This window comes from Penicillium verrucosum (genome assembly GCF_028828655.1).
Source record: "Penicillium verrucosum strain IBT 35672 chromosome Unknown utg000004l_segment0_segment0, whole genome shotgun sequence".
NCBI lineage: Eukaryota > Fungi > Ascomycota > Eurotiomycetes > Eurotiales > Aspergillaceae > Penicillium > Penicillium verrucosum.
In genome coordinates, this window is record NW_026643213.1 from 1,115,502 (window position 1) to 1,140,338 (window position 24,837).

A 24,837-nucleotide genomic window follows, 5' to 3' on the forward strand; every position below is an offset into this window, starting at 1 on the left:
TATATAACAGTCTTGGACAGGGAAATTAAACACATCATCAGATGGCTCAAATCCAAATACCTGTCTCTATTCAAGCTATGGAGCTGACCTATCCACATATGCCGCCGTTGGACGAAGAACAATTGTGAACCACGGTGATCGAAGTCCAGGGGAAAACAATACTGGATTCGATACCAGGTCCCCGCGCAACGCCAGATACAACCAGCGCAAGAATTATTCGGAATTTGAATTCGATGAGGCAATCTTGTAGCTTTTGGGTCGTGGATATATTGCGGAGTCCACGAAAATAAGTCGGGTCGGTCTTGTATAGGGATTCGAGCGCTGAGAGGTAGGGATTGTACGGTTGACGATGGCACGCTTGATGGCACGCTTGGTAAAAATGACATGCAGCAAGTGCTTACAAGGCGATTGGACTATAATCTATCATAGAGTCGCAGCCGCCTCGATTGCACCCGTTGCCTTGAATGCGGCCGGGTTCCGCATCACAACTTCAACGGGATACTGCCACTGCATGAATCGCGTCCAACCTAAAAGAACAACAAATTAGTAAGTTATTCTTTGTATAAAAACATCGTGAAGCTTGTTGGTGTCAGTGTCACATACTCCAATATGCGCATCGTCGCCCAAGGTATTTCCCAATGAAGGGTACCAGGACCATACTCAGAAGCAGCTCCAGTTGTTCAATGCTTTCTTGCCATTCTGCCTCGGCGTCGGAGGAATATTCAGACATGGTATCCAAGTCGGACTCGTCTGTAGATTCTGAGGGGAGAGAGGCGAGCTCATCGTCGGACTCGGAGTATGAGTTCTGTCGGGAGGGGACCATGTACGCGGACATCGAGAATGACGGATTCGAGCTGTCTGGAGAGGGGAAAGACATGGTGGAGATTGCTGTAAAGAGACGTGAGGGTGGTGAGATGAGGGGAAGCGATGTTGATCAAGCAGCGGCCTGCCTACTGCGGTTCAACGTAAATGTGAGAGCAACTGGTGTTTGCCTTGATCGGACTGGCACCGCCAAGCTTCGTAATCATCGACACGTGACTGTGTAATATAATGACTCAGTTTGGGGTCACGTGCCCGTACCGCGATAACAGAATCACCTTCAGGCCTGGCGATATCAGATTTCAGCGATAATTTTGCCATTTTACACGCTTGCTCTAGCTCTTTGCTTTCACAACAACCTGAACTCCTCTCCAACAAATTGTGGTGGAGCGAATAGCATCTTTGAAGCCTCGAAACATGGCGGACGCTGTACGTCACACACCCTTGTCTTTTTACCGACCCTCCCACATTTTCTTTGAGTCTGCACAATATCAACCCCTCGGCCGCCAACCTCAGTGATCCAAGAACACACATTGTTGAGCCCGGGGTTAAAGACTGGTACTTTTTATTGAAAAGCCAGGCCATACGATATCTTCTACTTTTTCTCTTTTTTCTCAGAACTAACACCGCTTTTTGCCGCTCCGCTCAGGAAATCGAAACTAAACAGCGCAAGTCGGTCGCATTCAGCGAAGGATCAGTCATCATGGATACCAACGGCCAAGTCACAGATGCCCCTCCGGCTGAGAAGCCCACAGGCGGTATGCAATAGCTCTCCGATCCCAGGCCCAGTCCCCCAGGTCGCTTTTGCCACGGCCCCACTAACGATCTCTTGAATATACAGAGAAGGATGTCGACGAGGTCACCGAGATGTTCAAGGGACTCTCAAAAAAGAAGAAGACCTCCAAGAAGTCTAAGACCGCCGACGCTGGCGATGACGAGGAAGCCCCCGCCGCCGCCGATGGCGAATTCGATCCCTCCGCCCTGAAGAAGAAAAAGAAGAGCAGCAGCAAGTCTAAGAAGGTCGACCCCAACGACTTCGATGCCAAGCTCGCTGAGGCTGGTATTGCTGAGGAGGCTGGCGAGGATCAGCCCGAGGAACTGCCCGAGGGTGATCTCGAGGCCGGCACCGGTATCTGGGCACACGACGCCACACAAGCCATCCCCTACTCGCTCCTCGTCTCCCGCTTCTTCTCCCTCATCGAGAGCCACCACCCCGACCTTCTGGCCAGCGGCGCCAAATCCTACAAGATTCCCCCGCCCCAGTGCCTGCGTGAAGGTAACCGTCGTACCATTTTCGCCAACATCGCCGATATCTGCAAGCGCATGAAGCGAAGGTTCGTTATTCTCCTCTTCCCATTAACCCGTTGAGATATCCTTTCTGACTGTTTGTGTCCCTATTTAGCGAGGAACACTGCACCCAATTCTTGTTCGCCGAACTCGGTACATCAGGCAGTGTCGACGGTAGCCGTCGTCTGGTTATCAAGGGAAGATTCCAACAGAAGGGTATCGAATCGGTTCTGCGTCGCTATATTGTTGAGTACGTCACATGCAAGACGTGCCGCAGCCCCGACACCGAGCTCAACAAGGGAGAGAACCGTCTGTATTTCGTTACCTGCAACTCCTGTGGATCCCGTCGTTCCGTCGCCGCCATCAAGACCGGTTTCCGTTCCCAGATCGGCCGCAGAAAGCGTGTGGGCTAAGCGGATGGAGCTGTGCTGGCAATTTGCGAAGGAAGGGCTTGTTTTTATCTCTTCCTTATGGCGTGTCACTTACTAGAGCTTTTATCGGGTGGAAACATGGCACTGTTGCTTTGGTTTTTACCCTCGCGGGCTTGAGATGAGGAAACGATTTGAAGAATAAAAAGTAGTTTCGCATGGAATGGACTCATATCACTATATCTTGCCTAGAGGCTGTATGATCTTGAATATAGGTGAACGTTTAGGATGATGCTAGAATCGTCCACTCTTGCAACGTTTATTTTACCTTCGTTTAAACCATCCGGGGAATTATTGTCTACGAGTTAGATCTGCTCTTCGGCGGATAATGGCTGATTCAGTATGTGTGAGCTCTGTCCCCCAATCCAGTTGAGCAAGCATCAAAGATCTCCAAGGGGTGTCGGCTGCTTCTTTACAAAACTTCCATGGCCAACACAGGCTCGTGACTGCTTCATTCATAGAACTTCCATGGAGTGACACCAACACAAGCTCGTAAGTAGAAAGTCAGACTTAATTTAAAGCTGTATGATAACGCTGCGAGAAAAGGAAAAACACAATAGTTCCACATAAAATGTACTAATATGACCAGGGCATTCGCTGTGACATAACAAATTGATATAAGATGGAGACCTGCTCGCGATTGGGCCTTCACCTGAGGCATAGGATAAGTACCTAGGTATACAACAACAGCACATCGGCTGGTGTCGGATTTGAAAGCAAAACGTATTTGGCGTATTTGGCGGAAATAAAATCAAAGTGTCGAGCCTCCAACTGCACCAGAGCGCGAGAATCTCAACCACTGGCGGTGCTGATCTTCATCTGGGTAGCGAAGGCGTTCAGGTTTCTGGTTTGCAGATAAACTGTTCCAGGGCCTTTGAATTTGCAACCCAGTCCTTCGCCAGAACTGAAGCTAGAAACAAGACCGCCAGAGGCAACACGCTCAATTTCGTACTTGCAGTTCCATGCAACAAGATGACCATTATCTATGAAGTAAGCCTCGCCTTCCACGAGCTGTATTATAAACATGTATCAGTAGAGTAGCGACATAAATAGCAGGATGGGGGTGAACTTACATCTTTCTTGATGATTGCTCCAAAGCTTTGCAGCCAGAACAAACCCTGGCCCGTGAACTCGTAAATGAAAAACCCTTCTCCGGAGAAGAACCCTTTGCTCAAGGTCTGAGCCTTGTATTCGTGATGAACACCAGCAGTATGGGCTAGGAAAGAGTCCCTTCCCACGTTCCATTTGTCTCCTGCATTGATATCGTGGACAATAATATCTCCCAGCATTGGCGGCGCAAGAAGCAGCTCACCCGGGCCCGTGTAGTGTGACATGGTCATGCTGCCACCGATGAGAAATTTCTTTAACGTGAAGGAGATGCTTCCTCTTAGGGTTATTGTTGGTGACATTGAAATCATTGCACCTGTTCCAATGTGAGTTTACTTGGACGCCAACGAATGAATAAAGGCGACACATTGGACAGGGATTTATCCAAGTATTTATTGTCTTACCTGGTCTGACAGTCAAAGGACAGCCCATTGCCAATTGCACTGTCAAAATTGAGTTCGTATCTCTGTGGCTGATTCTGTAACTGCCTCCATTGAATGTCCCAACATCGTCCGCATTGTGCGATTGTGCCCCAACAAACTTTCCATACGCTGGTGCACCTCCGGGAATCTTTTCCATCGTTACTGGGGGTGGGGTTTGAGATGAAATTGAGAGGCGGCCAAGAGACTGGTTTTGAAGTAATGCTGCCTGGTTTCGCTCGGCAATCTGATCACGGGGTGGTGGACTGGCTGATGGGGGAGCTGGATATCCCCCATTGGAATAACCCTGTTGGTTTGGTGGTGGGCTCACTGGATAACCCCCATTTAATGGAGGTGTTTGTCTGGGGGGTTGAGCGAAATATGGTTGATTGGGTGGTGTAAATGCTACTCAGGGCATTAGTATGACATTTATTGGGACTGAGGGCATCCATATTAATTACATGTCTGAGTTGGAGGAGCTATTCAAGTCAGTCGGCCTGTAAGTGTTTCCTGAGAGTTATGTGCTTACCAGACATAGGCGGAGGGGGATATTCATGTTGCTGTGACATGATGAAAATCAAGCTAAGCACAGGAAGACTATACGGAGACCAATTGAATCGAGCTGCTCAATGATCAGAATGATATTCCAGCTGCTGTCGAAAAACACTCACGGGCTTCGTAGACTGCGGGGTAGGGACTGATGGAATGTGGACAAGGTAAATTTCAATCGAATAAAATAAAAACTGTAGTATATTGCTTGCCGAGTTAATTGGGATCCTGAATAGCCTAGGGGTGGTTATCAGGTTTGGAGAAGAAGCATTCTGGGAGGAACATCTTGTGGCGGGCCATTCGTTTTAAAGAGCACAACTTCAACTCCGCACTGAAAGTCTAGAGCTATAATTAGACCTGAATTGGCATAGGAAGCGATCAACCGTGTGACAGAAAGGACTCGGTGATAGAGAGTCAATTTTATTATGTACGTCCCAGTCACATCCGACTACTGCATGTTCATCCCCGCCGAGCGCTTAGCTGCCCCTCCCTATGTGCCCCCTGCACAACTTGATAGGTCAGCTCTACAGACCACCCAACTCGACTGGCAATTTTCATTGGCCAACTCTCTAATACTCCATAGAGGGCCAAGGGGAAAGAAACTTTGAGAGCCCGATGACTGTGAGCTCGGGGCCTCAGTGTTACCGTTAAAGATTCAGTCAGACGGGTATATAGCCGATATGATAGGAGATTGTTTGCATTGCAAATGGAGGGGGAGAACAAGGTATGAATAAAGACTAAGTAGGCAGAGAGAAGGAAAAAGAGATCCTGGAGCCCAACCAGGTAAGCAAGGCGCGAAAAGATTACGACGATGGCCCCAGTATGGCTATAGCTTCATAGAAGTTTGCTTTTTTTGCCATATCCAGGGCTGTAAGGCCACGGTCGTCTTTCATATGGACATCAGCTCCTTTGTCCAACAGTAACCGAAGCACTGGCACTGAATGTTCTCTATACACTGCCCGCATAAGTGCAGTTTTCCCGCTGTTGTTTTGAGCATTGATGTTTGCTCCGTGGTTTATCAACAGCTCGAGAACAGCGAGATTTTTCTCCGTTGCAGCCCAAAGAAGTGGTGTCAAGCCATCAGACCCGACTGACTCTGTCCCCGCACCACTGGATAAAAGCAGCTCAACAATGTCAAAATGATCACTGGCCATTGCCCACCACAGCGCCGTCATCCCATTTTGATCCAACACGTTCAAATTGGCTCCGTATTGAAGAAGCGATTCCGTAGCCTTAATATGTCCTCCATATACTGCTGCGATCAGTGGCCTTCCGTGGGAAGCCTTGTCACTGCCATTAGGATCGGCACCGTTGTCCAATAACAGGACTATCCCCTCCACGTTTCCAAGTGCCGCTTGGTTAAACAGCGCGGGACAACCTTGTATATCAGGGGAATCAATCTCGGCACCCTGTCGAAGAAGGATCTGCAGAGCGAAATGGGAGTGTTTGTTGGCCGCAAGTGAGTATCCGAGTGTGACAAGGGCCGGGATGTGCTCGCTCATCTCCAGCCATTTTAACAAAAGGAAATAAACCAGGCCGTAGTATTTGTTTTCGACAGCCCAATCAAAACACCATTGGTCATCCTCATCTTCTCCTGAGCGTTTGAACCCAGTATTCTCAAGATCCCGCACGGTGAGCCAATCTTGCATAGCGCGAATTCCGGTTTGGGTGGCTTCTAGGTCCCGGTTGGTTCCAGCCAAATAAGACAAGCTCTCTGGTGCGTTGAGTGACTTTAAACCTGGCTGCATGAAGCTCATTCCCGGCACATTCGTTGAAATAATCCATGCGGTCCATCCTAATTGGCTGGAGAATGAGCGCCACCATTCAATACGATCTTGTGACATGGTCAAATCAGAAGACAGCGATACTTTCTGAGCTTGGAGAAACTCTTCTCTTATGTCTGAGTTGAGAAGCTTGCAAATTTGTGCGAATCCCTCCTTTCGAATAGTTTCGCTGTTGTTCAACAATGCTCGGCGGCAAAGAGAACCTAACTCGTATACCGACCGTTCGAATTGGGAACCTTCTGACCGTTGGCAGAGCCAACGAAGCAACTCAAAAGCATTTCGCCATTTACCCTTGCTTATGAGTTGTTCTCTCCGCGCTCTGACTTTAGCGCAGTCAGCTGCAAGATCAGGCAAAAGGTTTCGGTTCCTCAAAACAGGAGCAATGCATAGCAATGCATCCTCTCTTGACCCAAGAGAATTGGCTTCAAAGCAGGACACCAGTTCATCAATTCGCGTACATGAACCCAAAAGCGAGTTCTGTATACCAGATACAACATCGACTTCCCCACCCAGCTCCTTCATGTTGAGGCAAACTTCTTTGAGAAATTGGATGAAGATATCTTGGGCAGCCATTGTCTCTACTTCATTATCAGTCCTGATAGCGAGAAGATCCCCCAAGGGGAGACCCTCCTTAGGCTCAAAGCCGAATAGTCGCCGGGAGTCATCAATCAGGTCAGATGGGACCAGTCGGGCCTCTGTTTGTCGGAATATCCACTTGTGGAAGTAAAGGTAAGTCTCCTCCTTGCTTGCCTCTTCTTCGCTCAGTCCAACAAGGCGAAAGATTCGTGAAGATCTAAAATCATCACACGATTTACACAAAGACCAGGTCCATAGGCCTAGTATTGCTTCCAGCTCGTTGACTTGCATTTTCCATCGAAGAGCATCACCACAACGCATGAGACCAATTGAATAAGTTCCCGGAGATTGTGTGACAGAACATGGAGAAGAACTCCTGCACTCGAAGCCAAGTCGAAACTCAAAGATCTTCCCGAGATCAACTCCCCAGCCGGAGATCAAATCCATCGTCGACTCAATCGTTTGTGCGAGGTTTTGCGCCATTTGTCGAATAGGCATATCATCCCAGGCGGCGTTTATGCTCTGATCTGAGATAGATGTGAGATTGGCCAGCTGAGTTCGTGTTTGAATCAACTGTCTCGCCAATGGCGCTTCAATGTGAGACATGAACCTTGGTGAGGGAATACATGCTGGCCGATCAGGCAGCGAGACCATATTGAAATACTCGATTTTTTCGAGATAAAAGGCGAAGCAGTCTAGCTCCTGCTGCTTGTGAGCCATGAGCTCCCGGTCGTCTTTCATCTTATTTTCGTCGGGTGTCATTCTTTCTGTGCGGAGACAAGTACGTATAATAGCCATTAGAAATGTCGATCCCAGCTGAGCTAAGATGACAGATGCATGGAGGCCTCTGAGTCCGATGAATTGGAATATGAATCCCAATATTGTCGATGCGAGGGTAGAGTAGATCTCCAAATACTTCCTATCAAATCTCCGATCTCTAATCGATTTGATATAACGAAGTTTCGTGGTCATTGAAGAGTTGGGCCCTTCATTGACGGCCAAGAAAGCATTGAAGACTTGGTCGCCCACATCTTGGTTACCGGGCTGCAGCCAGTATATTTTGCTTGGCTTTTCTGCTTTGAGGTAGAACTCCTTGGAGGAACGCTCCATGATGAATGCGCAGAAGAACATTCCGAGAAACAGAAGAGCTGACCCGATGAGATAGAGTGGGAATGCATATGAGGCAACAGCTTTGTCGTCTTTCTGGAAATGCTGGGGATACACGAACACCGTGAGTACAGCGTACATAATAGCGCCTTGGTTTGATCATCAATACTATTTCAGGCTCAAAGAAGGAGAAGTACTCACCACTCTGTAGTACACCACCAAGTATTGCAGCACAATGAAACCAAAATTGATCTCTCCTCTTGATTCCCTTGTTCAATGACAGATTAGGAACGTCCAGTTCAGGCAATTCACTAGGTGACACTTTGCTCTTGCAAGACCAAGCCTTTTCCTCAAGGGCATCTTTCAAAGTGCCAATCTTTGTCTTCTTTTCTCCAGTATTAAGGTCCACATCCTCCCAAGCAACTATCTCCACGATCTTGGGCCGGCCAAAGACTCGTGTAATACCGCCATCATTAAAGAGCTCCGCCGTAGATTCCGAGACGCAAGGAAGGAGTTCACTTTCGGCTTCGGCAGGACCTTCTTGTGCTCGTCCGACGAATGCCCTGAGGGAAGAACTTCCGCATATCCTGATTACTGACACAACGGAAGTCAAAACTCCTAGCGGTGAAAGGGCGAAGATGACATTATCGAGAGTGCTGATGGATTCGGAGAGAAATTGTTTCGTAAGTCGTTCACCGAACAAGGTAATTAAAGGCGCCTTTGACCAAAATATCAGCACATCCACTCGGAGCCTGTCTGATCCAGACAATATCAATATAAACATACCAAGTCGGTAGCAAGATTATTTGTGAAATCTTCCCAATCATCAGCCTTGACAAGAGGAAACAAAGATATAAAAAAAAGTATAGAAAGCATCATAAATCATAACACGTCAACTCATAATAAAATATAGATCATATAGTAAAACTCACAGAACTAACAAAAAATCTTCAAACAACAGCCCAAACCGCGCTCTCTTAAGAGAACACCCCTCGATCATCCATGCGCCATCGAGTGGGCATACACTGCCGATCCTCACTCAATTCAGAGCGAAGTACGGAGCCCCCATGCTCGCGAGGCGCCTCCGGAGTGGCAATAATAGAGCCCCAACTAATGATATCAAGAACACTATGATAATGGCTTTAATCTTGTCGGGACCTGAAACCCACTAGGACACCTAGTGCAGGCGTGTAAGCGCTAGCTGTGCTGGCGAGTGTTCCCGTTATCCTGCACTAGTGCCGGCCCGCATCCCGCTATATCACGGACTGCGGGTCTCGATGCGGGCTTTTCTTTGACCGGCGCGTAACTTATCCTTGATGAGTGACGGGCTTAAGGGAATTTAATATATATAGGATGGCTGTTATGCGGGGAGGGGAAGAAGGAATGTCAGTGGTGTGGAATGGTTGGTTATCGGGCTATCATCGTATTTTTGGGCACTTTCCCTTCTTATTTTGGGGCTGTGGGATGCAGGGCTCATTGTACCCTAGCAAGGATAATAGACAAGTCTAGGATCAGGAATATGTGCTCTCTCCTGCACTAGTTAGGGTCAGGGGTGTAGAACATGTCTGAGGTCAACGGAACTCGCGGCTATGACAACCACATGGTCTATCTTGGCAGGTTGATGGTGGTGGTATTGTTGCAGGCAGATGGAGGCTCTTCCTGTTATAGAATGGTGAATATTTCAAGCAATTGAGCCTGCTAAGGTCGAGTTTTAGATTGAACACAGGGGGGTGTCGTATATTTCACTTGGTGTTGAAGTCCAGATTGATTCCACTCTTGACACGTTTATATATATTTCTGATCAATTCATCAAATCGATAAACGAAAAGCCGAGACTGGGTACAAGAGGCAATCCAATCCATTTAGGAGACTTGAATTTGATAGAGAATCAATGATTGTTAACAGTTGATGTAAATGTTAAGTCAATGTCGGGGCGGAGATTCTGAGATGTTGGCCAGATGATTTAGGCTACTAAATAACACCCGAACTACTTTGTTACAACCCCCTGTGTCTCCCGACTCTCCCTACTCTTGGCTTTTCATCTCTCTTGTCATTCTGCAATTGTCGCCTTCAATCTCTACAACCCGCGTCCTTTCATAATGGCGGCCCCTAGCGAGTTCGCGTCTGCCATGACCGCCCGGTCGCTCCGCATGGTCCGGACAGTATGGCTTCCCGGCATCCTGTTCCTGAAATCGCGATCCAGGTACTAATTCAACATCATCCAGGAACTGGAATTCCTTGCCGATGCCTCCGTGATTACTCCTCGCCAGCTCTCCTCCATTCTATCACAGCTACCCACCGATTCCGAGGGCACTCGGGCGGTGCACGCATCACCATCGCCGGTCCGACAGCAGGCACAGCCTGCGCCAGCTCAACATGTTCCAGTTCAAGCACAGCCATCTCCGGCCCCCTACACGCCCTCATACTCGCCTCCTGTCTCACAAATGGCCAATGCGTCGGTGAGTGAGAAAGCCTACTCGCATAATCAATACGCAAGCCAGCCCCCGCAGGCCCCGCCAGCCTATCCCCAAGTCCCGCCGGTCCTCGGGCTCGCCTCGGCCATGTACGCATACACACCTACCGATGCCGGTGACTTGGCCCTGCAGCCGCAAGATCGCATCCAGATTACTGAGCACATGAATGACGACTGTACGATATTCCCCTTTTCCATGATATGGATACGAAGCTAACGATAAACAGGGTGGCGTGGTCGCAACGAGCGGACTGGCCAGGAGGGTATCTTCCCTCGAAGCTATGTGAACATTGTGAATGAGAAGGCTGCTGTTTCTTCGCCCCCGCCTACAAACTATGGAAACATGCCTCTTGCTGTCAGCCAGAGTGGACAGCCTGAAAACCCCGATGACCCAAAGAAGAACAAGATGGAGGAGGGAGGCAAAAAGTTCGGAAAGAAACTGGGCAATGCCGGTACGTCTTATATCCTTTTGATATTCGTTATTCAGTTGCTAACTTGACATTAGCAATCTTCGGTGCCGGTGCTACCGTTGGCTCCAACATCGTGAACAGCATCTTCTAATCATACGGCCGAGCTATTCTGCTGGGCATTTTGCTTCGTGTTCACTCTCATTGATACGGCGTTGGGGGCTTGGATTTTTGCTTTGAATGGATTGACTGGGCTCAATTAGCATCGCTTATTGGCGAGCTTATGACCGAAATTCAGGGTTCCCATTGTTCAAATGCTAATTAGCCCTTCATTGCGATACGATCCTGACTTAGGGTTACATACATATCTATCTTAGCCAATGACTTTCCTGATGATCTGGATCACATTGACATAAGCTTGAATAATACGGCCATACCTTGGTCATTAGATCATCTGGTCGAAGCGAAACAAAAGATAATAGGTAATTCTGCTACAAGTTCATTCCTTGATTCCGATATCCTACACAGGGAAAGAGGACGGAAATAATGCCCTTTCTACCTCCTACGATAATTGCACCGAATATAGACAGGCTCGTCAATTTCTGGCCCTCTGCTTTTTGTTCATTCTCCTAGGTCCAGATCTAAGCACAGTCCATCTCTCGCCTAAAAAATGCCTAAAAGATCGTGCAAGTTGGGACCGATTGGTGGAAAACACCCACTGAATGTGGGATGTGATAGAATTGCAGTTCTATGATCGAGTTGTCCCACGGAGGATAGCTTTTTGTCTTGCAAGACTTAGGAATACTACTATCATATATTTTCTTCCGTATATAGGCTATAGACCTCAGACTGAATTGTTCAATGTACATATTGCTGTATAGTTATATATCATCCGACCATGTCATCCAAAGGTAGAACCGCTGATATAGAAGGAAAATATAACTTACAAGAGACTAACATCCCTTATATCTTGCTTTTAGATTGAGTTGACAAAAGGCCCAGGAGCCTGTAGGCCCAACTTGTTTCTAGGGCTGGCAATAATGTACAACGTACGAGCAGAGAGGCTAAGCCTATCCTGGTGCCCGATCATGCTCAGCCTCATCGTGGGGATCCGTGGTTGAAGACTCACTATGACTCTTCACTCTTCTGCTACTTTGGTACAACGACCTCCTAGCATGCCGTTTGAGAATGGCGATTGGTTCTTTCAAGGCATATCTATGATACCTGTGATTAGGGCTGGAAATGTGTGCAGAAGGCCTTATGACATCAAGTTGTGGGTCGAATAACATCATTGTCTTGCCGGTGGTTTGAAGCGGACTATATCTGTATGTCCATCTAAAGATGATCGGGGGATATCATATTGTTGAAGAACTATTTTAAGCCTGTGTGGAATCTGACAATTGTTGCAAAAAGGGTCTGGAATGTATGAAATAGTGTGTATCACGCAAGTGGCAATCGATGTGGTGGGGAATTGACGATTGGTATAGCGAACCCGCAAAGACCTCATTGAAGTTCCCTAGAAAAGAGGCAAAGGTAAAGCGCTGCAACAAACTGAAACAGTCATACAGAACTGATAGAAGTAGGAAATGATTTCAAATGTAAAAGAAAGCCGAAACACAATGTGAACAAGGCAAGGGCAGACGCCTTCCAGATATACGCTAGGCTCAAAGCGGACTAGCGCGGGCTCCCCTCCCTCGAGAAGCTTCTGTGTCATCGATATATAAATTGCATTTCTCTCTTGACCCTCACACGACCAACGTCATCTCCTTCCACGCTCAGCTATCATTTTCACCAACCTCAACCACCAACACCCCCAAAAACAACCTCTTTTCAAAATGTCTGACTGGGAAAGCACCACCAAGATCGGCAGCAAGTTCCGCGGAGCTGGCGCCCAGCCCCGCGAGACCGTCGTCAAGGGCAAGAGTGCCCTGAACGCTGCCCAGCGTTCCGGTAGCGTTTTCACTGAGAAGAAGTACACCACTGGTAACCTTGTACGTGCAATCTCCTTTGAAACTACGAGAAATACCTTGAATATCCACTAACACACACTCTCTAGAGCGCCAAGGCAGGTGCCCCCGAAGGCCAACACTTGACCAAGGTCGACCGCAGCGACGACATCGTCAAGCCCAAGACCATCGGCTACGCTGTCGCTGACGCTATCAAGAGACGCCGTACCGAGGAGGGCTACAAGATGACCCAGAAGGAACTCGCCACCAAGTGCAACACCACCATCACCATTATCCAGGATTTCGAGCGTGGAACCGCCGCCCCCGACCAGAAGGTTCTCGGATCCATGGAGCGTGTGCTGAACATTAAGCTGCGTGGTTCAGACATCGGCTCTGAAAAGTTCCCCAAGAAGAAATAGATGGGAGTTTGAGCCCGTGGTCTTTATCCCTTCGGGAATATGAGACTGGGGCAAATTCCAAAATCTTTTTCTGCATTTGCTTTTTTGCGCTCTATGACTGTCATGTTCCTTCTCCATTTTCATGAGACGTCACCTTTTTTTTTTGTTTTTTTCTACGGGTTTCTTTTTCTGCTGGTCGGATTAGCGCTGGCCTTGCATGGGAAACGGGTTTAGAGAAGATATCACGAAAAAAAAATTGTATAAATGAGATACCTCACTTTTTGATATTATCAATCTGGTTTTCTACCTGTAACTGGCATCTAACTGTAAGTTCGAGTAGATAGATGTGGTTTTTATACCTCGCACATCACCCATGCACACATAGGAAGGCCTAGCCTATATACAAAGTAGGCATACTTCAATTCCTACAGGGATGCAGAACTATTCTAACAAGATTAGTTGGCCGCTCATTCGGCGTCTTTTTTCTAGATACCTTGTCCCCTTCTCAAGGTTTCTAGATTAGAGAGGAAAGCCATAAGAGGGTTAAATTGTGAAATGGAATTTCCAATATATAACCTTCGATTCCTATCCTCATGTTCCTTCGATACCAGCCGGGCTGCCTGAACGCGATTTGAAGATTTGCAAAGCTTTGATTTCGTCTATTTACCCGATTTTCTTCTCTTTTGCGGAGGACCAGGACAGACATAAGAGCTCAAAAATGAACCATGTCATCTTTTTATTAAACAAAGACACAAACACAAGGTACCAACTCCGATTGATCATGGAATCAATGAAATGAGAAAATCGTGGACCGGAAGGTCATCCCATTCCGTATGCGGGACTCGGGGGATCTGTCCCAAGTCTTTTCGCCTCGTAAACACATACACACGACGCATCCCAACTTTCTTCACCACATCCCCTTCTTTACTTCCGCGCTTGCTCCCGCTCGACCTCGTACATGAAGTCGAAGTATGACTTGTCGAAGTGGTGGACACGGACGTATCCGTCCTCACCACCGGAGGCGTATGCGGTACCGGCGGGGTGAACGTCGATGGTGTTAAGGGGACCGAAGTGGCCACGAACGCGGCCGCATTCATCTTCGAAAACCTGAGTAATTAGATTATTAGTACGTGGCGAGTAAAGTCGATCGAACGCATATTGTACTCACTCTGTGGTAGAAGCGAGCTTCGAATTTACCCTGGCGGGCGGAGGTGGTGGTAACATCCATGGCGGCTTGACCACCACCGAGAACGACGAAGTCCTTCTTGGGTGTCACACTAGCAGTGTTGAGAGGAGTGTCGGAGATATAGGTTTTGAGAATGGCGAGGTTGCGGGAGGACAGGAGCTGCATATTATTAGCCCGAGTTGCCTTTTAGAATGATCTGCAAAAGAACATACCTTGGCTGACTTGTCTTTCGACGCGGTAATGAAAGACAGACGATCGGGTGCGAACTGAATGTCGGTTATTTGGCTATCGAATTCGTGGATTTGCACGTTCTCGACTTGTTCTCCAGACTAGAGCTGGCATTAGCATTTCATGTTCCCCAAGTCACCCGAAATCATCCCCCCCAAAAAATTTACCTTAGGATCATACTGGCTGACACTGCCGTCCTCGTGCCCCGCAATGATGTACTTGGACAGGAAACTCCACCCCGCCACGGTGGCCTTGCTCTCCTCGCAAACGATGGTCAAGGTAGGCTCGGTGGCCTGCGCACTGAGGTTTTCGCCGTAGTTGATATCGAGAATCGCGATAGTACCATTGAAACCCATGCGCTTTTCCGTCACTGCCAAAAGTCTGCTTCCATCGGGGGAAAATGCCACGCGCTTGACGGCTGTCGAGAATTCCCACACCTTCACACACTCGCCGGTCTTGATGTTCCATAGACGCACGGTGTTGTCTGCTGATCCGGTTGCAAGAAGAATGGTGTTGGGGCTGACGTCGACTGTCCAGACAGCACCCTGGTGGCCGTTGTAGGTACCGAGACGCTCGCCGTTGGCGGACCACCATGCGCACACAATCTTATCCTTGGAGACGGAGAAGAGGAGATCGCCATCGCTGTTGAACTTGATCTGGGTCAGGGACCGCTCCTGTTGTTATAGTTGGCTGCGGTCAGTCTCTGTGGATCCAGCAAGATTTCGAGGAAGTCAACGCACATGGCCGGAAAGCAAAATAGGCCGCATTTCGAAGGGTGAAGTGATTAGGAAATTCGAGATGGAGTATCGGAGGGGAAAAATCTGAGACGCTCGGCTCAGAAGGGGTAAGGCGGAGTGGCTTTTTGGGGGGGGTCAACCTCGTCAACCTCACTTTCTTTGACTAGTGAATTTCATCGCACACTCGGCCCTCAATGCCAAGCCTCTGTCGGAGGCTAATATAATCCGCATTCCGATATCTACACGTGACTGATATCTGGCGACCCCTAAGCCCTAACTGGTGGTCCCGAAAAGGTTAATGCGTCCCGGATGACTCATGCGGCTTAGATAGGAAATAATGCCCCAGGCAGAAACCAGGAGATGGCCGGGAAACTCCCCGACTCTCCGCATGAGCTTAAGTACAGACAAAGGAAGAGATGAGGTGAATGTGAGGGGAAGATCTCGAAATTGAAAGGATTGGCTTGACTTCAGTATATCTCCGGAACAGTGCATGTGAAATCAAGGCCTAAATTGGTTGATATCTTTTGCAACGACGGTAGCAACTCCGAGGGTTCGCCCCAAACAAGCAATAATTCATGCCATTCGTCCCCGCTGCCCTACCCCGCTGCACTTTTTATCTCCAAGTGCATGCGGGCACTCGTCTCCGAAATCTTCCTCTCCTATCTCGTTCTTTTTCCTATAACTATTCCTCTGTCCAAGGAGTCAGACGATCTCATTCATCGTCGATTGAGTCCTCTTTAGTGAACGTCAATTTTTCTCCTATCAGCCCCGCCTTTCCGACTTTCCGAACGTTTTCCGGCTCAGCAATGGCTGCCGCCAAGATTGATGGCACTGCCATCGCGAAGAGCATTCGCCAGGGGTTGAAGTCCGAGATCGAGCAGATTCAAGTGACCAACCCTAGATTCAAGCCCAACCTAGTCATCTTCCAGAGTAAGCATGCCCGCCCTCCAGTTTGATTACAGAAGCGTCGGATACTAACACGATGATTCTATTTAGTCGGCAGCCGATCTGATTCTAGTTGGTTTATCTATAAAGGGCGTGGAAAGATCGTTTGGGCTAATATTAATTAGGTACCTATGTGCGCATGAAGCTGAAGGCCGCCCAGGAGGTATGACTTGCTGTTTGGGATATTTGAGGCATTCTCTCACTTTACTCACCAGGCCAACATCATCTGCACCTTGATCAACGTTCCCGAATCGAGCACGGAGCTGCAGGTCATCCAAGAGATCACCAGAGCCAACAATGACCCCACGATCCACGGAATCCTCGTTCAATTGCCTCTCCCAAATCACATGTCTGAGCATGCAATCACATCCGCCGTTGCAGACGAGAAGGATGTCGATGGGTTCGGCGCAATCAATATCGGCGAGTTGGCCAAGCGAGGCGGTCGTCCGCTGTTCACTCCCTGCACCCCTCTGGCGGTGATGGAACTACTCAAGGCAAGCGGTGTAGACCCCGCCGGCAAGGAGGCAGTCGTCCTGGGACGTAGCGACATCGTCGGTAGCCCAGTCAGCTATTTGCTCAAGAACGCGGATGCTACCGTTACTGTCTGCCACTCAAAGACACCGGATATTGCCCGTATTGTGAAGAACGCTGACATTGTTGTGGCGGCCATTGGCCAGACTGAGCTTGTGAAGGGTGACTGGTTGAAGCCCGGTGCTGTGGTCATTGATGTTGGTATCAACTACAAGCCTGATGCGACCAAGAAGTCCGGTGAGCGACTGGTCGGCGATGTGGAGTTTGAGTCCGCTTCCCAGGTGGCCTCACAGATCACCCCCGTCCCCGGTGGTGTTGGTCCCATGACAGTGGCCATGTTGTTGAAGAACGTGGTTCATTCTGCCAAGGGCTACTTCGAGAAACAGAAGGACCGCCACGTCACTCCTCTTCCCATTCGCCTACAGACCCCTGTGCCTTCCGATATTGCCATCTCGCGGGCCCAGTACCCCAAGCCCATCACCCAGGTTGCCACTGAGGTCGGCATTGCCCCTCATGAGTTGGAGCCCTACGGCCACACCAAGGCCAAGATCAGCCTCGGTGTGCTGGACCGCCTCTCCCACCGCCGCAACGGAAGATACATCTTGGTCTGCGGTATCACACCCACCCCTCTTGGTGAGGGCAAGTCCACCACCACATTAGGTCTCACTCAAGCACTTGGTGCCCATCTGAACCGTATTTCTTTTGCCAACGTCCGTCAGCCCAGCCAAGGACCTACCTTCGGCATCAAGGGGTGGCGCCGCTGGTGGAGGCTATAGTCAAGTTATTCCCATGGACGAGTTCAACCTCCACCTTACTGGAGACATTCACGCCATCACCGCTGCGAACAACCTTCTCGCTGCGGCCATTGAGACTCGCATGTTCCACGAATCCACCCAGAGAGACGGACCTCTTTACAAGCGTCTTGTCCCTGTCAACAAGGGCACACGTGAATTCAAGCCCATCATGTTCCGACGTCTGAAGAAGCTAGGTATCGAGAAGACTAACCCAGACGATCTTACCGAGGAGGAAATTACCCGCTTTGCCCGCCTAGATATCGACCCAGACACCATCACTTGGCGCCGCGTTCTCGATGTCAATGACCGTCACCTGCGTGGTATCACCGTCGGCGTGGCCCCTACTGAGAAGGGTCTGTCTCGCGAGACTGGCTTCGATATTTCCGTCGCTAGTGAGTGTATGGCCATTCTTGCCCTGAGCAACGACTTGGAGGATATGCGTGAGCGACTGGGTCGTATGGTGGTTGCCACTTCTAGAAACGGCGACCCCGTGACTTGCGACGACATTGGTGCCGGTGGTGCTCTTGCCGCCTTGATGAAGGATGCCATTAAGCCAAACTTGATGCAGAGTTTGGAAGGCACTCCTGTGATGGTGCACGCTGGTCCCTTTGCTAACATCAGTATTGGCGCCAGCTCTGCCATCGCTGATAAGCTTGCCCTCAAGCTTGCCGGTACTGAGCCTGATGAGGATCATGAAGCCAAGACCGGTTTCGTGGTCACTGAGGCTGGATTTGACTTCACCATGGGTGGTGAGCGCTTCTTTAACATCAAGTGCCGCTCCTCTGGTCTGGTTCCGGACACTGTCGTTATTGTGGCTACTGTCCGTGCGTTGAAGGTTCACGGCGGCGGCCCCGAGATTAAGCCCGGTGCCCCTCTCCAGGAGGTCTACCGCACCGAGAATGTAGATGTTCTCCGCAAGGGTTGTGTTAACCTGCGGAAGCACATCGCCAACGCCAAGCAGTACGGCGTCCCGGTTGTCGTCGCGATCAACAAGTTCGAGACTGACACCGATGCCGAGATTGCTGTCATCAAGGAGGAGGCGATCGCTGCTGGTGCCGAGGATGCTGTCCCTGCCAACCATTGGGCTGAGGGTGGAGCTGGCGCCGTTGATCTGGCCAAGGCTGTCATGACCGCTAGCTCTAAAGAGAAGGACTTCAAGCTTCTCTACGGACTGGATGGAACCATCCAGGAGCGCATCGAGCGCATCGGCCAGGCCATGTATGGTGCCGAGAAGGTCGAGTTCAGTGAATTGGCCCAGAAGAAGGTCGACACCTACACCAAGCAAGGGTTCTCTAACCTGCCAATCTGTATCGCCAAGACTCAGTACTCACTCAGTCACGACCCAGCCCTTAAGGGCGCCCCCACCGGCTTCACTGTGCCGATTCGGGATGTTCGATTGGCTGTGGGTGCTGGATACCTGTAAGTTTTTGTTCCCGCGTTTTGTGGGAATTTAACACGCTAATAATATAACTATAGCTACGCTCTGGCTGCCGACATTCAGACCATTCCCGGACTGCCCACTGCCCCCGGCTACCTCAATGTGGACATCGACACCGAGACTGGTGATATCGGTGGGCTGTTCTAGATTACGATATAGATAGGGAGATATTTGGAGCTTGCATATACCATTGTTCAGAATTTCGATTTTATTTTTCAACACATACGAGAATTGGCGTCTGATCGGGCCCTTAGATGGAGATTTTTCAACACTTGCGCATTCGGGGCAATTGGACACATGAAATTCATTTTGACAATATTCATCATAATCAATATATATATATTTTTTTTGGATCTTCATATAAATCGTGCAATTCGGCTGGATCTTTTCCGGGGTCAAAAAGGGAGGGCCGGTCAAGGCCGGAGTTGAGCTCCGTTCTCCGGGAAATCGCTCTATCAGCGCATATATTCTTGTTCAGCGGGTCGGTTGATGGAGCTTGAAGTAAAAATTTAGCTGAGAAAGGATTAGATCGATGAGTCAGGACAAATTGAATACAACATAGAAAGATTTAAAAGAAACAAAGAAATCCAGGTGAAATTGCTCTTCAACGTTTCAAAAGTCTTCAAATATCTCGTGACTGTCCGGCTTCGGCGCTTCTTTTTGCGGAGTTCATAAGATCCCCCCAACCTCCATTACACCGGACAAGGCTTTTTCCTCTTCTACCATTCTTTAAACACTCTTCAGTCTCTTAATCGGTAATTATTCCCTTTCTTATTTGCCTTACTTGCCTTACCTCATCTTATTCCGATCAAATTCCCCCGTATTGCCCCGGTTTCCTTTACCCAAAGTCCCGGAAATCGCATCTTCTCTCTACCCTTTCTCCGGGAAATTTCCCGACTCCACACTTTCCTTTCTGCCGAACCTCATTCCCTCGGCTGTGAATCAGCGAGTGAGGCGACTTACATTCCCGCTCAGCCAAACAAAAACTGCGAAATTGGCGCTGACGTTCTTAGCTATCTCACGATGAACGCTCTCCGGTCCAGTTCCGCACTCGCTCGTCGGTCCCTCGCGACCCCCCTGCCCCTCTCTCTTCTACTTCTCGTCTTATTTCTTCCTCTTCCTTTACTTCTTCTTCTTCCAAGAGATCTATCTCCTCTACCTCCCTCTCTCAACGAACTAATCGAGTTGCTGCTTCTTCCCGCTGGTCCGGATCGATCCCTTCGTCTCTCACTCAAACCCGCACTATGGCTTCCGAAACCAAGATCAAGGTCAAGACCCCTGTGGTCGAGTTGGATGGTGATGAGGTATGGGACAACTCCTCCTTTTATAGTTCAAAGTTTCAATCCGCCTGTTTCACAAGCCCGTACATCCTCGTGCTCGGGTTGCGTGTTTTCGTCGAAAACGCGGGGAAACACGGGGAATATCACGATAATACATGTGTCAATCGGATGATGACGCCGCCCCAGGCGTTGAAACTCATTTTGGACACATGCTAACCGAATTGGTTTTCGCGAACATAGATGACTCGTATTATCTGGCAAGAAATCAGAGAAAAGGTAAGCTTATCGTCCACTCCTCGACCGCGCTTGACCTGCGTGATCCCCACCATTGCAGGGCGCATGCAGTTGATACGTCATTACGTGCCGGCTCGGATTTATGCTTGGTACTAATTGGGTGCCTATAGTTGATTCTGCCTTACCTCGATATTGATCTCAAGTACTACGATTTGGGTATTGAGTACCGTGATGAGACCAATGACCAGGTTACCATTGATGCCGCCGAGGCTATCAAGCAGTACGGTGTTGGTGTCAAGTGCGCCACCATCACCCCCGATGAGGCCCGTGTTGAGGAGTTCAAATTGAAGAAGAGTAAGCCCATTAAGCTCTGCGGCCGAAATCCGTTTTGTGTAGCACCGAAAAGCTAATCATTTCTAGTGTGGCTCTCCCCCAACGGCACTATCCGCAACATCCTGTGAGTAAACTCAATCCGATTGGCTTTGACCATCCACTAACGATCCATCTAGTGGCGGTACCGTGTTCCGTGAGCCCATTGTCATTCCCCGCATTCCCCGCCTGGTCCCTGGCTGGACCAAGCCTATTGTCATTGGCCGCCACGCCTTCGGTGACCAGTACCGTGCCCAGGACCGTGTCATCCCTGGCCCCGGTAAGCTCGAGTTGGTCTACACCCCTACCGGTGGTGAGCCCGAGCGCGTCCAGGTCTACGACTTCCAGGGTGGTGGTATCACTCAGTGCCAGTACAACACCGATGAGTCCATCGCTGGCTTCGCCCACTCCTCCTTCAAGATGGCTCTCATGAAGGGTCTTCCCCTCTACATGAGCACCAAGAACACTATCCTCAAGAAGTACGATGGCCGCTTCAAGGACATCTTCGAGGACATCTTCCAGAAGGAGTACAAGAAGGACTTCGATGCTAAGGGCATCTGGTACGAGCACCGTCTCATTGACGACATGGTCGCTCAGATGATCAAGTCCGAGGGTGGCTTCGTCATGGCTCTTAAGAGTGAGTTTTCCGTCTATCGCATATTGGTTTATTTCTTATCTAACATACATGTTTAGACTACGACGGTGATGTCCAGTCCGATATCGTCGCCCAGGGCTTCGGCTCTCTCGGTCTGATGACCTCCGCTCTGGCCACCCCCAACGGCGACGCCTACGAGTCCGAGGCCGCCCACGGAACCGTGACCCGTCACTACCGCGAGCACCAGAAGGGTAAGGAGACCTCCACCAACCCCATCGCCTCTATCTTCGCCTGGACCCGTGGTCTCGTCCAGCGTGGTGTCCTCGACAACACCCCCGAGGTTGTCTCCTTCGCTGAGGAGCTCGAGCGTGCCTGCGTTGACGTCGTCAACGAGGAGGCTATCATGACTAAGGATCTGGCCCTCGCCTGTGGTCGCAAGGACCGCGAGGCTTGGGTTACCACTGGCGAGTACATGGCTGCCGTTGAGCGGAGGCTGAAGGCCAACCTCAAGGCTCGCCTGTAGATTGTTTTTCCCATTTGCTGCAAAATTTGATGAGATACTCCCGTTTTAGAATCCCTAGCGGAAAGATATTGGCCTAATTTTGATTGGTCATTTTTGTATAGTTTGCAATTGAATTGTCATTCTGTATACTTTTTTGTATAAGTAGATTGTGTACCTAGGTATCTTGCTATTTAGGTTTCATGTTTATTCCACGTGCTACCACAGTGTCTATCTTACTTCAACAGGGGTGCCTTTGTCGATTGCAGGGACATACATTTAACCACTCCAAACATGACCATCGCCACCTTGTGTTTAAAAGAATCAGAAACCCACAGATCTCAATGAGGAAGTGATAGTTTCGCCTTCCCCGAAAATCAATCCCAGATCCTGCCCCCAAGTAAAAAGTCAAACAAGGGATCTTCAACTCCCAGACTGGCCTGGTTACTTTCTCCAGAGTTACGGGGTAAGGTCGTTACCGAACAATCATAAACCTTCGAACCAATTGAACCAATTAGGATGTGGGTCGTGTACGGGGGATCCATAACTTTATTTAGACAGCCAATCATCTGCTTTGGGGCTTAGTATCCGATCGACCTAGAGCGAGGTCTTGACGCAAGTGGTTATCTTTATTTCCTAATCCGGCCATTTCATCTTTTTGGTCTTTTTCATCAGAGAGCAAATCTTGATTGGAAGAAAGGGGTTTGGGTGTGAATTCATGGACCCTGACGCAGATTTTGCGGCCAAACTTGTGTTCGTCTCTCTTTTGTTTTAATTTCTGCTTAAATTAAACTCACTTACTTCAAGTTACTTGCAATTCGACGAATTCTACTTACTCAATATTCACTCGCAATCTGATGGCGGTACTGGTGCATATTCACACTGCATTTCATTCAGTACAATGACATATGTATATTGTGCGGCTTTCTACTGAAATCCGGTTGATATCTTTAATATTTATCGATTGACTGTCTTGCCGATTAAATGTACGTTGTGATCGTCACTTCGGCCTTTATGGGGCTGGCGGCTTTGACTGTCGCCCTCCGGTTATACACTCGGGTCTACGTGGTGAAGGCTCCTGGACTAGATGACTGGATTATACTAGGTGCATTGGTATGTATATCCATCTACTATGCATGCCACGACAACACACGCTAATCATCTATCAAAGATCGTCGACCTAGCATTCTTCGCTTTTATAATTCTTGGTAAGTGATCCATCCCAGCAATGTCATATTAGTATACATTCCAATCTAACGATTTCCTATACAGAACGAGAATATGGCATTGGCGTCCCCGCGTCAGAACTATCGACCGATGAGATCGAGCGCCAACTATTTGTACGAAACAACGTCCCTTCTGTTATGGAAAAACTCACTAATAAAATCAACCCACAGTGGTTATGGCTTTCGGTCCCTTTCTACAACATGACCATGATCCTAGCCAAGTTATCAGCCCTGACTCTTTACATCCGTCTCTTCCGTCCCCATCCCTTCCTCTTGGCTACCTACATCATAATGGGCTGTCTCGTTGTCATAGGCCTATGGACGACCCTGAGCGGCTTTTTCTTCTGCATCCCTATCCACGCCTTCTGGAGTGCATCGGCAGAGGTCCGCAACACAAAATGTCTACCCGCCGCCCCTGTCTGGTTCACCAATGCGGCACTACAGACTATTACCGATCTGGTGATATTGGTTTTGCCCATGCCGCTGCTATGGAAGTTACAATTACCGAAAAGACAAAAATGGGGAATACTTGTGGTTTTCGGTCTTGGAATCATGTAAGTCGAACTAGTTAACTCGTTTGTGTTTGATCCCAGGAACCAAGCTGACTTTTCTTATAGTATTGTTGCCACCAGTTGCGCTCGCATGTATCCATTGAGCATCATGGTTGCTGGAGACTTTACCCGTAAGCATACAACATCTTCCTTTTACATACTGCAACATTCGAAAAGAAGAAAAGAAAAAGAACAAAACTAACACACCAACAGTTGCAAATGCCCGAGCAGCCCTCTGGTCCTTCCTCGAAGCAAACGTATCCATAATCTGCATCTGTCTGCCACCTCTCCATCCACTGATCTCCCGCGTGTTCTCATTCTTCTTCCTTCCTCGACCAGTACACTCGCGCGCCTCAAAGGTTCATTCAAATAGAACCCAGATGAGTGAGCCTCTCCGTCGGGATGGTAGTATCTGGTGTAATGAACTCTTCAGTCCCGGACCGGGGAGTTACTCTGCTAGTATTTCAAAGGTCGATACGAATGAAGACGAACATGAGAATGAGGAGGGGATTCGGGTTAAACGAGAGTTAAGGATGGAGTCTGATACCCTTCATACTCCTATTCTCAGGCCTCATTCTGCGAGAAGTCTTCGCTTCGATATTGAGATGGGGGAGGGGGTTACGAGGAGTAAGACTGCGCATGCGAAGCCATGCTCGAATCCTAGTGCTGAGAGGGATTTCGGGGATTTGGGGGATTTCGAGTTCCCGGACTATAAGGAGAGGATGAATGCTCCGATTTGAAATTGCGGCGAGTTTGGATTGTATATATTGAGCATTAGCAAAGCCTGTGATGTGATTGCATACAGTGACGATATGAATGACATTGGATTTATTGCATGTGGAACATTTAGAAAGCATGATATATATATATATGTAGTGTTCTGTTATACCCCTGTCGTCAAAACTGACGGTGAGGACCTAGTAG

At 48.9% G+C, this 24,837-nt stretch overlaps 10 protein-coding genes across 10 annotated transcripts; 6 read left to right on the forward strand and 4 right to left on the reverse strand.

Moving 5' to 3' along the window:
• Positions 1–423: 423 nt before the first annotated feature.
• N7516_009897 (uncharacterized protein) lies at positions 424–877 on the reverse strand (the record flags this gene model as incomplete). Its single annotated transcript, XM_057222616.1, has 2 exons — positions 424–527; positions 604–877. The coding sequence occupies 2 exons, from the start codon at positions 875–877 to the stop codon at positions 424–426; spliced, it is 378 nt and encodes a 125-aa protein (XP_057069837.1).
• Positions 878–1,236: 359 nt separating this feature from the next.
• N7516_009898 (translation initiation factor eIF2 subunit beta) lies at positions 1,237–2,519 on the forward strand (the record flags this gene model as incomplete). Its single annotated transcript, XM_057222617.1, has 4 exons — positions 1,237–1,248; positions 1,469–1,577; positions 1,661–2,153; positions 2,222–2,519. 4 exons carry the CDS (start codon positions 1,237–1,239, stop codon positions 2,517–2,519), a joined length of 912 nt encoding a protein of 303 aa, XP_057069838.1.
• Positions 2,520–3,326: 807 nt separating this feature from the next.
• N7516_009899 (AIM24 family protein) lies at positions 3,327–4,629 on the reverse strand (the record flags this gene model as incomplete). Its single annotated transcript, XM_057222618.1, has 5 exons — positions 3,327–3,545; positions 3,608–3,957; positions 4,046–4,465; positions 4,522–4,539; positions 4,590–4,629. 5 exons carry the CDS (start codon positions 4,627–4,629, stop codon positions 3,327–3,329), a joined length of 1,047 nt encoding a protein of 348 aa, XP_057069839.1.
• A 783-nt stretch (positions 4,630–5,412) lies between these two features.
• On the reverse strand, positions 5,413–8,955 carry N7516_009900 (ankyrin repeat domain-containing protein; the record flags this gene model as incomplete). The annotated part of the gene is made up of 3 exons (XM_057222619.1): positions 5,413–8,225; positions 8,278–8,794; positions 8,863–8,955. The coding sequence occupies 3 exons, from the start codon at positions 8,953–8,955 to the stop codon at positions 5,413–5,415; spliced, it is 3,423 nt and encodes a 1,140-aa protein (XP_057069840.1).
• A 1,220-nt stretch (positions 8,956–10,175) lies between these two features.
• On the forward strand, positions 10,176–11,110 carry N7516_009901 (SH3 domain-containing protein; the record flags this gene model as incomplete). Its single annotated transcript, XM_057222620.1, has 4 exons — positions 10,176–10,238; positions 10,302–10,725; positions 10,777–11,001; positions 11,055–11,110. The coding sequence occupies 4 exons, from the start codon at positions 10,176–10,178 to the stop codon at positions 11,108–11,110; spliced, it is 768 nt and encodes a 255-aa protein (XP_057069841.1).
• A 1,636-nt stretch (positions 11,111–12,746) lies between these two features.
• On the forward strand, positions 12,747–13,342 carry mbf1 (multiprotein-bridging factor 1). Its single transcript, XM_057222621.1, has 2 exons — positions 12,747–12,947; positions 13,013–13,342. Exons 1-2 carry the CDS (start codon positions 12,792–12,794, stop codon positions 13,319–13,321), a joined length of 465 nt encoding a protein of 154 aa, XP_057069842.1. The 5' UTR covers positions 12,747–12,791; the 3' UTR covers positions 13,322–13,342.
• An 882-nt stretch (positions 13,343–14,224) lies between these two features.
• On the reverse strand, positions 14,225–15,481 carry tif34 (translation initiation factor eIF3 subunit i; the record flags this gene model as incomplete). The annotated part of the gene is made up of 5 exons (XM_057222622.1): positions 14,225–14,407; positions 14,469–14,645; positions 14,699–14,815; positions 14,882–15,388; positions 15,455–15,481. The coding sequence occupies 5 exons, from the start codon at positions 15,479–15,481 to the stop codon at positions 14,225–14,227; spliced, it is 1,011 nt and encodes a 336-aa protein (XP_057069843.1).
• A 545-nt stretch (positions 15,482–16,026) lies between these two features.
• Positions 16,027–19,385, forward strand: N7516_009904 (C-1-tetrahydrofolate synthase; the record flags this gene model as incomplete). The annotated part of the gene is made up of 6 exons (XM_057222623.1): positions 16,027–16,381; positions 16,448–16,468; positions 16,522–16,559; positions 16,612–17,605; positions 17,652–19,140; positions 19,198–19,385. The coding sequence occupies 6 exons, from the start codon at positions 16,027–16,029 to the stop codon at positions 19,304–19,306; spliced, it is 3,006 nt and encodes a 1,001-aa protein (XP_057069844.1). The 3' UTR covers positions 19,307–19,385.
• A 1,018-nt stretch (positions 19,386–20,403) lies between these two features.
• N7516_009905 (NADP-dependent isocitrate dehydrogenase) lies at positions 20,404–22,160 on the forward strand (the record flags this gene model as incomplete). Its single annotated transcript, XM_057222624.1, has 6 exons — positions 20,404–20,463; positions 20,680–20,715; positions 20,844–21,027; positions 21,094–21,130; positions 21,183–21,679; positions 21,736–22,160. 6 exons carry the CDS (start codon positions 20,404–20,406, stop codon positions 22,158–22,160), a joined length of 1,239 nt encoding a protein of 412 aa, XP_057069845.1.
• A 960-nt stretch (positions 22,161–23,120) lies between these two features.
• On the forward strand, positions 23,121–24,653 carry N7516_009906 (uncharacterized protein; the record flags this gene model as incomplete). Its single annotated transcript, XM_057222625.1, has 5 exons — positions 23,121–23,249; positions 23,308–23,344; positions 23,409–23,916; positions 23,980–24,044; positions 24,127–24,653. 5 exons carry the CDS (start codon positions 23,121–23,123, stop codon positions 24,651–24,653), a joined length of 1,266 nt encoding a protein of 421 aa, XP_057069846.1.
• Positions 24,654–24,837: the final 184 nt, after the last annotated feature.